General features: G+C 39.1%; 1 protein-coding gene across 1 annotated transcript in view; it reads right to left on the reverse strand.

Annotated features, from left to right (window-relative positions):
- DNAH12 (dynein axonemal heavy chain 12) overlaps positions 1-14,571 on the reverse strand; it is a 262,414-nt gene that overhangs the window by 155,995 nt on the left and 91,848 nt on the right. The window contains exons 20-27 of the mRNA XM_054682010.2: positions 13,042-13,227; positions 11,850-12,050; positions 9,964-10,158; positions 8,471-8,592; positions 8,093-8,375; positions 5,147-5,266; positions 3,616-3,772; positions 3,212-3,384 (exon numbers count right to left, since the gene is read on the reverse strand). Of these exons, the coding sequence (XP_054537985.1) occupies positions 3,212-3,384; positions 3,616-3,772; positions 5,147-5,266; positions 8,093-8,375; positions 8,471-8,592; positions 9,964-10,158; positions 11,850-12,050; positions 13,042-13,227 (1,437 nt within the window). The remainder of the gene's footprint in view (positions 1-3,211; positions 3,385-3,615; positions 3,773-5,146; positions 5,267-8,092; positions 8,376-8,470; positions 8,593-9,963; positions 10,159-11,849; positions 12,051-13,041; positions 13,228-14,571) is intronic.

Here is a 14,571-nt window from a genome sequence, read left to right on the forward strand (position 1 = left end):
GACTGCGGGGCCGCCAAGCCCACGCCCACCCGGAAATCCAGCTGGCCCGCAAGCGCCGCACGCAGCCCCGGTTCCCGCTCGCGCCTCTCCCTCCACACCTCCCTGCAAGCTGAGGGAGTGGGCTCCAGCCTTGGCCAGCCCAGAAAGGGGCTCCCACAGTGCAGCGGCGGGCCGAAGGGCTCCTCAAGTGCCGCCAAAGTGGGAACCCAGGCAGAGGAGGCGCCGAGAGCAAGCGAGGGCTCTGAGGACTGCCAGCACGCTGTCATCTCTCACTAGGAGACTTTTTCTCAGTGTCTAGTGTTATATTCAAGCGTTTAATATGATCCCGGGCGGGCACAGTGGCTCACGCCCATAATCCCAACACTTTGGGAGGCATAGGCAGGTGGATCACTTGAGGTCAGGAGTTCAAGACCAGCCTGGCCAACATGGCGAAACCCTGTCTCTACGAAAAATACAAAAATCAGCCAGGTACAGTGGCACATGCCTGTAATCCCAGCTATTTGGGAGGCTGAGGCAGGAGAATCACTTGAACCTGGGAGGCGGAGGTTGCAGTGAACCAAGATCGCACCACTGCACTCCAGCCTGGGTGACAGAGTGAGACTGTCTCAATCAAAAAAAAAAAAAAAAAAAAAGGTGGCCCAGTGAGGTGGCTCATGCTTGTAATCCCAACACTTTGGGAGGCCGAGGTGGGCAGATCACCTGAGGTAGGGAGTTTGAGACCAGCCTACATAACATGGAGAAACCCTGTCTCTATCAAAAACACAAAATTAGTTGGGCGTGGTGGCACATGCCTGTAATCCCAGCTACTTGGGAAGCTGAGGCAGGAGAATCGCTTGAAGCAGGGAGGCGGAGGTTGTGGTAAGCCGAGATCGCACCATTGCACTCCAGCCTGGGCAACAAGAGTGAAACTCCATCTCAAAAAGTGTTGAATATGATTCTGATTTTTACAACTCAAAGTTGTTAGCCCCCACCTTACAAGCACACCACAGCTTCTGACTTCACAGAGGTAACAGATATGACATCCTATTTTGAAATTCATCTGCTCAACAAATATTTAGGGATAACTGTGTCCTTGTTCAGCACTAGAGTAGAGAACAAGACAGACATAGTTCCTGCCCACAGGCAGCTACCCGAGAAAATAAAGGGTTTGGTGAAATCTTTTCTCCCAGATCCATTGTTGCCCTACCCAGAGCCCCTTTACCCAGCCATTGCATTCATCCCCCATTTGCTGTGTCAGTTGCAAATAGTTCACAGCTGCTCTTTTCTCCTTATCAGCAAGAAAATGCCTGAAAGCTTACTCATATCCCTGCCCCAGGGGTGACCCTTAGTCAATGACATTAAACGGGTACAAAACTCAGACCCTGCTGCTTTGAAGTGGAATAATTCATGCCATTCATGCTTCAGAGTGCCCTGTGAGAGCAGGCTACAACTGTACATCTGTTGAAACCACATCTTTGCTTAACTTTTTACTGTCCCATCCTGCTGTCCTTATTTCCCTACAGGTTTTTACTAAGAACATTACCTAATAAATCCTTTGCACAAGAATTGCCACTTCATTTCTGCTTTAAGATAACTCATTCGAAGACACTTTAATTTCACTTACTCAGCACAGGTAGAGTGGTACTTCTTGATGCTCCTTCTCAATTCCCGTAGGAAGGGTTGCCAGATTTAGCAAATAAAAATACAGAATGCCCAGTTAAATTTTATTTCAGATAACGGCCGGGCCCAGTGGCTCACGTCTGCAATCCCAGCACTTTGGAAGGCTGAGGCAGGCAGATGGCTTGAGCCCAGGAGTTCAAGACCAGCTTGGGCAAGCAACGTGGCTGAAACCCCATCTCTACTAAAAAAATACAAAAATTAGCTGGGTGTGGTGGCATCTGCCTGTAGTCCCAGCTACTTAGGAGGCTGAGGTAGGAGGATCTCCTTGAGCCCAGGTGGCAGAGGTTGCAGTGAGCCATGATGGCGCCACTGCATTCCAGCCTGGGCGGCAGAGCGAGATTCTGTCTCAGAACAAAACAAAACAAACAAAAAATTCTGTTACAGTGGGTAGCTAGTCAGGTATGAGCAGAGCCGGAGAGCGCTCCTGACCCCACACATACCAGGAGTGTCCGGTGACCATCAGGTGATGGTCAGGTGTTGTTAACTGTCTCTCTAAAGTAATAATTGGTCACAGCTGGTACCAGGGATGGGCGTGCTCCTAACAAATAGAAAACACCTGAAACTGGTGATCAGCTGTTTCCCCATAAGATCTCAGGAGTTGGGTGAGTGGGGAGAAGTAATGCAAGACCCAGGAAGTATGTCAATGTATAAAAGTCAAAAGGTCAAGCTGCGTACTTGATCTCTCAAGTCACTCACTTGGGCCTCCTTGAAGTGTACTTTACCCCCTTTCATTCCTGCTCCAACACTTAATGAACTTTCGCTCCTGCTCTAAACCCTGCCTCAGTCTCTTTCTGCCTTATGCCCCTCAGTTGAATTCTTTCTTCTGAGGAGGTAAGAATTGAGGTCGCTGCAGTCTGGTACCGATACAGATATGCTCCACTGGTAACATATTTTGGTGCCATGTGACTTGGGTAATTTCCACTGCTACCCTTCAGATAAACAATGAATAATTTATTAGTGTAAGTATGTCCCATGCAATATTTGGGACATATTTATTTACATTAAAAAATTATTTGTTGTTTGTCTGAAATTCAAATTTACCTGGGAATCCTGTATTTTATCTGGCAACCACATTCCCAGGGTTTTTATAGTTGAACAGCTCTATCCTCCATAGCTTCAGCTCTGGATCTCAGGTCTCAGCACCACCCCCATACATTTCATCTCTCCATCCTATTTAACAGCACTAATTTGGTGTCCTAAGGCCCAAATGTACTTTTCTCATCTTCCTGTCATCTCTCCCAAGACGCCACTGCAAAAACTGATACCATTTTCCAAAGCTCCAGTTTTCTCATTACATTGTCAATACTCTCCTCTTTCTAATTACCCCCCATCGGAGTGACTCACAACTTTCATACGATAAAGTTCAAACACTCTTGTATGCTACAAAAGCACCCAGAAGTAAATATTCACTATTATAATTTTGCATAAAGAGAATTCGGGATTAGAAAGGGATAATTGTATTCAACTACTACAGGTAAGACAAGTGAGAAAAGATGACGCTACAGCAAAAAGTAATTATTAATGTGTGAATTAAGATAATTTAAATGCATACCAATGTTCTGTAACACCTGTCAGTTAGAGGCGTAATGACAAGTCGAGGTGAGTTACCAAGATATTCATAAGCATATTTTACATTGCAATTAATGATACGAACTCGGGCATTCTCATTTTCCCAATAATATCGGAGCTGAGCAAGCCACAGGAAATCTGTATCATGTGAGACACCTAGAAAAAATAAAGTAAAATAAGACACATGATCCTTAAATGGAAATAATTTTAAAAAGAAGTATTTTATCTTTTATAACAGCAAATACTAAAAATAATTCATGTTTGCCAACTTATAAAAAAGATTGTGTTAAAAAAATTCTGTTGAGAGAAGAATGCATATAGTACAAGTCTTTGTTTCCAGATGCTATCAACATTTTATCTTTAAAAATTAAAGAAAAAGTCACATACCCATTTCAATCATGTCCATGACCACATCTCTAGCATGGACATCAATAGTAACCAAAGCCCCCAGAGTGGTCCTGGTCTGCTTAGACAACTTTCCTCTTACCAGCTCTACAATCTCATTTAGTTGGTTCTGAAGTTCCTTATAATACTTCTTTAATCCCTACAAAATAAAAAAAAAGCAATCTAATTGATGTCACATCATACTTAAAACATGTATTTTATATATTTAGTCTTTTATAAAACAATTCTGACTTCTTAATCTATCTCAATATAGAAATGAGTTCAAGCGTGGTGGCTCATGCCTAAAATCCCAGCATCTAGGAGGTTAAGATGGGAGGATCTTCTTTTTTTTCTTTGAGACTGAGTCTCTGTCACCCAGGCTGCAGTGGCGGGATCTCGGCTCACTACAACCTCTGCCTCCTGGGTTCAAGCGATTCTCCTGCCTCGGCCTCCTGAGTAGCTGGGACTACAGGCATGTGCCAGTAGGTCTGGCTAATTTTTTGTGTTTTTAGTAGAGATGAGGTTTTACCATGTTGGCCAGGCTGGTCTCGAACCCCGACCTCAAGTGATCCACCCACCTCGGTCTCCCAAAGTGCTAGGATTACAGGCGTGAGCCATGGCACCAGGCCCAAGGTGGGAAGATCATTTGAGGACATGATTTCAAGACCAGCCTGGCAAAGCAGAGAGACCCCTGTCTCTATAAAAAAAATTTTTAAATTAGCCAGATGTGGTGGTGTGTGCCTGTGGTCCTAGCAATTCAGAGGCTGAGGCAACAGGATAGCTTGAGCCCAGGAGTTTGAGGTTATACTGAGCTATGACTATGCCACTGCACTCCAGCCTGGGTGACAAAGCAAGACCCTGTCTCTAAACACACACACACACATACACACACGGAGAAATGAATTTCGTGAGTGATTTTGTCTAAGCCCAGTAAAATATTAAGAACAAGTTCTCAGGCCAGGTGCAGCAGTTCATGCCTGTAATCCCAGCAATTTGGGAGGCTAAGGTGGGCGAATCTCCTGAGGTCAGGTGTTCAAGACCAGCCTGACCAACATGGATAAACCCCATCTCAACTAAAAATACAAAATTAGCCGGGCGTGGTGGCACATGCCTGTAATTCCAGCTACTCGGAAAGCTGAGGCAGGAGAATCACTTGAACCTGGGAGGCGGAGGTTGCAGTGAGCCGAGATCATGCCTTTGCACTCCAGCCTAGGCAACAAGAGCGTAACTACATCTCAAAAAAAAAAAAAAAAAATGAATAGTTATAATTTTAAGTTTATATATAGAAACTGACAGACGTATTGTCTTTGCAAACAATCGATAAGTTAACTAAGAAACATAGGATGGGGCCAGGCACAGTGGCTCATGCCTCTAATCCTAATACTTTGGGAGGTTGAAGTGGGAGGATTTCTTGAGGCCAGGAGTTCAAGACTAGCCTGGGTAGCATAGCAAGAGCTCATTTCTAAAAATAATAAAATTAAATTTTAAAAAACCTGGAATGAAGGATGTTACTTAAAAGCAAACAATGCTTTACCTCCGTCCCGCCACTTATCACTTCCTGTGTCTCAGATGTCCAGAACATTTGAGAAACACAAAGTACAACTTGGCCAGGCCACTCTCGAACCCAGTCTCTTCTTGCAGATTCTGGATAAGCCTGAACAATTAAAATAAATTTCTAACTTTAAAAGCTTGAATGAGAAAAAATAGCTAAATGTCTAACAATAGAGAAATGTAATATTTGGCACATACATAGGCTAGAATGTCATATAGTCATAAAAAATGTTAAATGACTAAAAGACTCCCTCCAAATTTTATAAATTATTATTATGTTTTTGAAATATTTATTTATAAAAGAATGGAAAGATAAACACCAACATGTTAATAATGGGTAGATTTAACTGTTGATTCTTCTGGAAGTTGATTTCTGTGTGATTTTTATGTTCCTTTGCTGTGGAGAGTTGTCAAGTTTTCTATATAGAATACCTATTACTTCTATCATAATAAAATATAAAAATTTTAGTAAACTTAGAAAAAACTAGTCAAGGCCAGGTGTGGTGACTGACACCTGTAATCCCAGCACTTTGGGAGGCCGAGGCAATGGATCACCTGAGGTCAGGAGTTCGAGACCAGCCTGGCCAATGTGGTGAAACCCCCATCTCTACTAAAAATAAAAATTAAAAAATAGCTGGGCATGGTCGTGGGCACCTGAAATCCCAGTTACTAAAGAGGCTGAGGCAGGAGAATTGCTTCAACCTGGGAGGCAGAGGTTGCAGTGAGCCAAGATCATGCCACTGCACTCCAGCCTGGGCAACAGAGTGAGACTCTGTCTCAAAAACAACAACAACAACAACAAAACTAGTCAAATAGATTATGTATATTGATGCCAAGATTTAATTGAAAAGGAGATTATACAATATAGTTAAAAACTGCACTAATAGCGCCCTTGTATTATTTATCCATAGTTTTTCTGAAAACCTATATGACCAGGGTATACAATTTTACAATTATATATTTGTTCAATTATGTATAATTGAACCATCTATAGTTTTGAATTCAAGGTATACTTTCATTTTTTTCTAACACTTTGATATTCAAAATGCATTTAAATGGATTTATGGAGGGAGAGGTTTAATCTTTTTAAAAATAGCTTTTTCAACAGTAAGTGATTTTAGCAGATCCAAACTATAAATTGAAAACAACTACAGAATGAATTTTGAAGCTGATGCTAATGCAAATTATATTTTCAATAAAATAACATCATCTTAGATATAAGAAAGTTAAAATAGGATATCAGTATTATTTTAAAATGCTTCTTAGCCATATTTAGAAACAAATGCAAACGATAAGCTAACCTAAGCTTCAAAGAAGGATGAATGGTGACTGAGAGCTATTGCTAGGTACATAGAAGGTCAATTTCTATACTGATTAAAGAAATACTTTCATGGACAATGGTGGTTCTTTCCTATGTGTTTTAGTTTGCTTTGAATCATAAATAGTAAAAGAAGAGAAAAAGTCAAGATTTATCTGTAGGAACACTGAAGCTGAACAGAATAGCCACCACAAGAAGATGAGCTCCATAGGGCTCTCGGTCAAAGAAAAAGAACACTCACTCACATACAGTGAGTTGCTGAATATAAAGCTTCGATGCCTTTTAAAACTATTCTACTACTTTACAACTGCTCATTTGTGGTCCTAAAGGCAGAAATATACGTGTTTATCATTCAAGATTAGGTTAATTGGGTTAACATAAGTGAGATACATGTAGTGCCAAGTGTTATCCTTCTTTCAAATTTATGACATATCCCCCTTTAATGTTTGTTCATCTCATTTGAGTTTTTAAGTAGTTGTTTAAGTGTAAAAAGCAGTAAGTGAACTAGGTCATGCATTTACCACTCGTGTCTGAAGAGAACTGTCCTACAGATCCACATGTGCTAATGTGCAGGATTGTTTGCCTATGAAACATATCCACTAGCCTAGCTCATAGCATTTCAATTTTAATATATCTAAAATTGAGCTCTTGATATTCCCCTAAGCCTCCACAAACCTGCTTCTCCTCCAGGAATCACCCAGAGTAAATGCCACCCATATGCTCAAATTAGAAGCCTAAAAGTGATTTTTGAGACCTCCCCCTCCTTACCCTTGTACTCTACAACCAATTCATCATCAAGACCTGTTGAAATTAACTACAAAATTTATTTCTGATATTCTACTTTGCTCCCTATCTTCTGCCATTTGCCTAGTGACAGACCACATCTTTTTTCCTTTATTTTTGGTTTTTATTTTTATTTTTTGAACCTGAATCTCTGGCAAACCAGCCCAAATCATCTTTCATCTGAACTAATCTGAGTCTCCTAATTTGCCTTCCTGTTTTCACACCTCCACTAATCTATTATTTATACCATAGCCATAGTGGTATAAAAATATAAATCAGACTATGTCCCTTCCCTGATTAAAATATTTAGATGGTGTTCCATTGCATTTAAAATAAAATGCAAACTCCTAACTGCCTTCCTTTCCAACCTCATGTCACTTTACTCTCCACTTCGCTTACTCTACTCCAGACATATGTGTCTTCTTTCAGGATCTCCCAAATCCCCAGTTCTCTCTGATCCCAGGGGCTTTACATAGGATACCTAGATGCTCTCTCACTTGCTCTTTACCTGGCTTATTCCTACCTGTCCTTTGTGTCTCAGTTTCAACATCACTTTCTCCAATAGCCTATCACTGGACCTTCCCCCCATTCTAAATTATATACCTCTTATTTTTCTCTCTCATAATACCTTTTCTCTTTTATAACAATCATATACTATTATCAATTCATAGCAATATTGTTATATTAATAATGTTAGAAACAAAGAAGTAAAGAAAATAAATGATTTAAAATAGTAAGAACTTTAAGTGTTAATTTACTGGTTTCCAAAACCTCTTAAACAAAGCATTTGCAGAATATAGGGTATATATCAAATCCTAGGAAACACACCAGCCTGGCTGCAGCGATCACATCGTGAACACTCCGGAGCATTAGGTCTTCCACTTGAATGAGCCACTTTTCCACAGCACCCCGCGCTGCAGACGTGGAAATGAGTGCAATCAGCTCCACTCGCTCGCCCTCAGAGCTATACATGGCTTTAATGTCCAAATTGGGAAGGAACTCCAATTTAGCAATGCCCTCAAAGCATTTTTTTAAATGTGGCTGAACTCTAAGTGGATCTTTGGTCTCTGATAAAATCTCTAACATTTCATCATTAGATAAGAAGAAAAAACTAGGGAAAAACATGCAAATACAAAAGTTTTAGTTATAATTCATCACATATAAGAAAATGTTTTTAATTACAGCACAATTGATTATCTATCATACCGAGGGAAGAAAAGACGTTTCTTTTCAAGATATGCGTTAAGACCTTTCATAATTTTCTCTAAAAGTTCATTGCAGTTCTGTAGTTTTTCCAATAAACCTGTTAAAGAAGTGGCAGCAAGAACCTAAACGAGACACATGCATTCAAGTCAGCACTTTTATGCCAGATATAATTATAAGACTTAAATATCAATCTATACTATATGTTAAAATCTTTTAATGTTAAAAGGTTTATGAAAAATGTCAAAGGTTTATAAAATTTGCAATGAAATTTTTTGTAGTATAAAAACTATTAAAATCAGTAAGTTATAAATACTTATCCAAGGACACTAGTTAAAATGACAAGTTATGATTGTCATGCATATTGTCATTTCTCCTATATTATTTCGAATGATGTGAGAAAAGTCTGTTTGGCTGGTGCTTGATTTAATTCTTACTTTTACTACTGTCAACCATAAATGTAACAATTTACAGCAAGGAGTTGGCAAACTACATCCTGCAGACCAAATCCAGCCTGCTGTCAGTTTTTGTATGAGTTGTAAGCTAAAAATTATTTTCACACTTTTAGAAGTTAAAAATATCAAAAGTAGAATATTTTGTGACATATGAAAATATCAGTGTCCGTAAAATTTTATTGTAGCACAGACACACTCATTCATTTACAGATTATCTCTGGCTGCTTTCTCACTGCAACGACAAAAGGATTGAGTAGCTGCAAGAAAGACCTGTCCTGCAAAGCCTAAAATATTTACTATTTGGCCCTTCGCAGAAAAAAATTGCTGACCTCTGATCTACAAGAAATCATGTTTCACAAAGATTCTGAAGTCAACAGGTAAAGCAAAATCCTTAAAACTCATAAATTTCAGTGTACTACTGACTCTCAGTAAGTCCAGCACAGCTAGTTTTTCATTCAGCGTGGGAATAAATTGTTATTTCTTAAATTGAATACCAGATGAAAAAGTGGATGCATATCTATGGACTATGTTCACTGTGTGTATGAAAAATATATAGTCTGTCTTTCAACATTTACTGGGAGAGACATAAGAACTGAGTGAGACCAATGGAGAGAACAGCAGATTCTTCCCCATCACTCTGAGTATACAGAGTCACTCGTAGAATGTCAGGTGAGTCACCTACATTATTCATTCTCTCTCCCTCTCTCTTGTTCTCACTCTCTCCTCTCTCCATTTGATTTGATTTATCTATTTATTTTATGAGGAGGAGAGCAGTGAGTGTTTATAGTAGAAGGCATGTGAATCAGATGTACATTTGAAGCAGCTCCACCAGGTATACTAAAGAGTTACAAGCAATGTATCTTATGAATTGAAAAGTAAACTTATTTTAATACTTTTATGCTTTCTTATATTTTTCTGAACTTTCCAGTTTGTATACAATGAGCAAGTTTAATTTTTATAATCAGAAAAGAAGTCACATGTTTTACTTAATTTCCAAAAACAAAGTTTCACCTACTGTGAGAGAGAAAACAAACACTTCACCTTTGGATCTTTAGCACAAAACTTCATGATATCTCTCCAGTGTCTGTCTACTGTCTGAAATTGACGCCCTTCTTCTGGCATCTGTTGCATGATATCCTCAGAACAAAAGATGGGCTCTAAGTACAGCCATTGAGCTTGTACTTTTAACCATTCATCAATTGTTTCTTGTATTCGAATCAAGCGGTCCTCCCAGGCCTTAATGAAAAGTATACTGCACTAAATTCTAGTTATTAAAGAAAGGCTATAAATTATAGCAAGGAAAATACATTTTAAATTTACTATTATTTTTAAATAAGTGCAAACATCTCACAGCTTAAGGTTACTTATGTATGTCTCACAAAGGCTTAGAAAAATTCTAAGAGGTCTGAGGTTTTCCATTTAGGAAATCACTGGAACTCACAATTGGAAATGACTGTAACGTTATTTTGACCAGTTTCCTAATTTCTCGGTGAGCCATCTGGAGTCCCAAAACCATCCAAGAATATATCCTTCTCTACCAGCAGTGGTTATCAACCACAGGCAATTTTGCCTCCCACCCCAGGGAACATTTGACAATGTCTGTAGACATTTTTGGTTGTCACAACTGATGGGGGAAGATGCTACTAATGTCTAGTGGGTAGAGGCCAGAGATGCAGTTAAACAACCTATAATGTAGAAGACAGCCCCCATCACAGAGAATTATAGAGCCCAAAATAGCAACAGTGACAGGTTGAGAAATCCTGCTCTACTCTACATCAACACAATTTGGAGAAAAATGAACTGAAATGAAAAATAAAATGAAATAAGCCTCCTTATTCTCAAGATCCCCTAGAAATGACAAGATATTTCATTAGCTGAAGACCATTAATATAATATCTCTCTTTGGTTCTTAAATATGTGCCTAAGTCTCTGTGTCAAGAGATTGTCTCATATCTTCGATTTTTAAAAAATCTCTAAGACAGCTTTTAAATTTGTCTTCTAAATTCCTCTTGCTAGACAAGTAAATTTCTACAAAAAAGTAATATCTTATCAGGAAAGGCTAGGTTAGCCTGCTTCTTGGGATAATGTCCAGCCTTATGTCCTCTTGGAAGAACATTACTCTGTTTTCTCCGAATAATGACAGCCAAAATCTTCTATAAAACACTATGCTCATATTAAAACCAAACTGCCTTGGTTTGAACCCCAGCTCTGTCACTTATTAGCTAGATGATCTTAGAAAAATTGCCTATCCTCCTATACGTTGGTTTCCTTGTCCATGAATACAGATAATAACAGTGCCTACTTTGAAGGTCTGCTGCAGGGATCAAGTGGGTTAATAAGTGCAAAGTTCCAGAGCAGCATCTGAAACATAGTTTCAAAGCAACTGATATCAGGGTAAAAAATCCAGTTGTCTTTCCCCAATTTATATAGTCCCCAGTTAGGATAGTTTTCATATCCAATAAGATATGAAATAATCTTGGAGCCTCAAATACCATTTGTTTTTCTCAAGTGAACAATAATTTATTAATTACTCTAAAAGATCCTCATGCTAGCTGCTTACAACTATAATTAAAGTATGGTTACTACAAGTTACAAGAATGCAACAAAAAACAGGGTCTAGGTTTTCTAAAGTTAGAATAAGTAATACCACCTGTTTTCCTCTCAAGTCTATCACTGCCATTGGAGAAGATTTTAATAAGACATTTTTCTTTTAAAAATCATTTATGTCTCAGATGTATATATTTCTATATTAAATTTTGAATATCATTTTGTATTTTATGAAATAAAATATCAAAGTTATATGTCTATGATTTGAATAAACACTTAAAAAAACCATCCAATAAGCTACTTATTACCATGAAAGCATATATGTAATAGGATTGCAATCCGTATAAATGACCAAGAGCTGATTATCACATTTAACATACCTTGATCTCATGTTCAAATGGTTTGATGAAAGGTGAGCCTCTCATTGTCTGAGTTTTTATAATTTGATCATCAAGGATGGCCTGAATCTCATCCACTGAAGAAAGAATACAGACTCCAGTGTCACGATATAGACTTATATGAAAAGCAGTATCATCCCAAGTTCCTATCATTGTATTCATGGCTTTCTCTAATGAAAATTCCTAAAACGGAGGAATGAAGAAAGAATGGGATGGTGAAGAAAGGATCTTATTTACTATATTGACTTTCCCTAGTGAATTCAGTAAGAATTTGATGTATTACATTATCATTTCCTTAAGATAATCTGTGAGTACAGTATAACTTTTTAAGTTAGAAGGTTTTTCAACAATTTAAAAATTCCTAAGAAGAACGATTATGTAGTTTTAAAGAATTCACTTGCTATGAAAACTACTGCTGTCAATATTAAAAATGGACAAGAGAATAAAATACCTGTAGGACTTTCTCTGAAGTGGCCTTTCTACGGCAGCCCATAGTCTGAAGATGTTTTCTGTGTACTTCAAGAACCCATTCTTTAGGGCCATACTTACCCTGGTAGAACACATACATATCACATGCCACATATACAAGAGTACTCTTAATGAAAAAATTATGTACCAACACTAGCACATCATCCAATGATGTTGGAATGTGGCAGAATTAAGAGGAGATCAAAGGAGTCATTTCTCGTCTGGATTCAGGACAAGTAAGTACACACTTTGTGGGGGGGGAGTGTTTTGTTTTGTTTTGTTTTTGAGACAGAGTTTCGCTCTTGTCACCCAGGCTGGAGTGCAGAGGTGTGATCTCAGCTCACTGCAACCTCCACCTCCCGGGTTCAAGCGATTCTCCTGCCTCAGCCTCCTGAGTAGCTGGGATTACAGGCACCCACCGACATGCCCAGGTAATTTTTGTATTTTTAGGAGAGATGGGGTCTCACCATGTTGGCCAGGCTGGTCTCAAACTCCTGACCTCAGGTGATCCACATGTCTTGGCCTCCCACAGTGCTAGGATTATAGGTGTGAGCTACTGCACCCGGCCTGAGAGTGGTCTTCTATCACTCTCCCCAACCACCTCCCGTGCTATCCAGTACTATACACATTCAACCCCAACAAAAACTATGATTACTTGATTAACGAAGTCATCATGTAAAGTATTTCAGTTGATCTTTATGTTTACCTTGCTTGCACCTGCACTTATCACTTCAAATTGTTCCAAGTATGGGGTAAGGTTTAATTTTAAAACTTTTCTCAGTGTAGTTCCAGAGTCTGGAGTCAAGTCATAGCCTACAATTTCTGATATCTGTTTCCAATGACGAGCTCTCATTCCTGGATTGCACAGAATGGAGACAGTAGGAATATATTCCTAATGGCAAAAATATAAACAATTATGAGTCACTCATTTGACTTCCACACACATAGATTCCATAGATGAAGGCTTGATGATATAAGGGTTACATTTCTTCAATTTATTTAATATATTTCTCTCAGTACAATCAAAACCTCAATTAGATTAGGAAGGAGAGAGATACTAAGAAAATGAACCTAAAGTTCACCTGCAAAAATAAGCATATAAAAATAGCCAGGAAAATTATAAGAGTGAAAAAGAAGAATGAAGGGCCAGGCGCAATGGTTCATGCCTGTAATCCCAGCACTTTGGGAGGCTGGGGTGGGAGGATTGCTTGAGCCCAGGAATTTGAGGTTACAGTGAGCTAAGATTGCAATACTGCACTCCAGCCTGGGTGACAGAGTGAGGCCTTGTCTCTATTAACAGAGAGAAAAAAAAAGTATTATTTTAGAAATTCAAATTCGTTATATATACTATTTGCAGAAATATATAATATATAGTTATAAACACACATACATAGCATGAATGGGGAAAATATGTGTGCCCAAATCCCAAAATGTAACAATGTTTTATCTCTGCTGAGTGAAGCCTGCCTTGGCCTCCCAAAGTGCTGGGATTACAGGTATGAGCCACCATGCCTGGCCCCCTATTTTATTTTTATATGAGTCATGTTTTAACTTTGTGTAAGTAATAACTTAATATTGTAAATTTTTTTAATTGGAGGACCATAAACTAGCACACTTTTTGTTTTGCTTAGTTAAGGACTTCGTTTTAACCTTCCATTGGTTATCACCATCATGTTTTTGCTTATCATCACATATTCCCTAGAATTCATCAGAACATAATATAACAGGCACTCAGTAAGTATTTTTTAAATAAATGAAGTTTTAACATCTAAAAGGTAGAAAGGACATACTCTTTATTTATTTATTTAGACAGAATCTTGCTCCATCCCCCAGGCTGGAGTGCAGTGATGCGATCTCGGCTCACTGCAACCTCCGCCTTCTGGATTCAAGAGATTCTCCTGCCTCAGCCTCCCAAGTAACTGGGATTACAGCCTCCTGAGTAGCCTCATGAGTAGCTGGGCCACACAAAAGTGAAAAAACTCCAAGCAGATGAGCAGACAGTAAGAGAATCGGACTTCCACATCTGCATTGCCCCTCCCTCTATTCTGTCTGGTACCAAGAGGGCAGAAAATTTCCCCCCAACTCACTGTTTCTACCCTGATAAGAGCAAGGTCAAAGTGGACAACCAGCTACCCCACCACCCTGGGTTCCCTAGCAGGAGACCTGCCCTGCCTTAACCCACAGGAAGCAACGCCAGTGCCTGAAGGGATAAATAATTCCTGTGGACAAGCAGAGA

Source organism: Pan troglodytes, chromosome 2, assembly GCF_028858775.2.
Source record: "Pan troglodytes isolate AG18354 chromosome 2, NHGRI_mPanTro3-v2.0_pri, whole genome shotgun sequence".
In the NCBI taxonomy this organism is placed as follows: Eukaryota; Metazoa; Chordata; class Mammalia; order Primates; family Hominidae; genus Pan; species Pan troglodytes.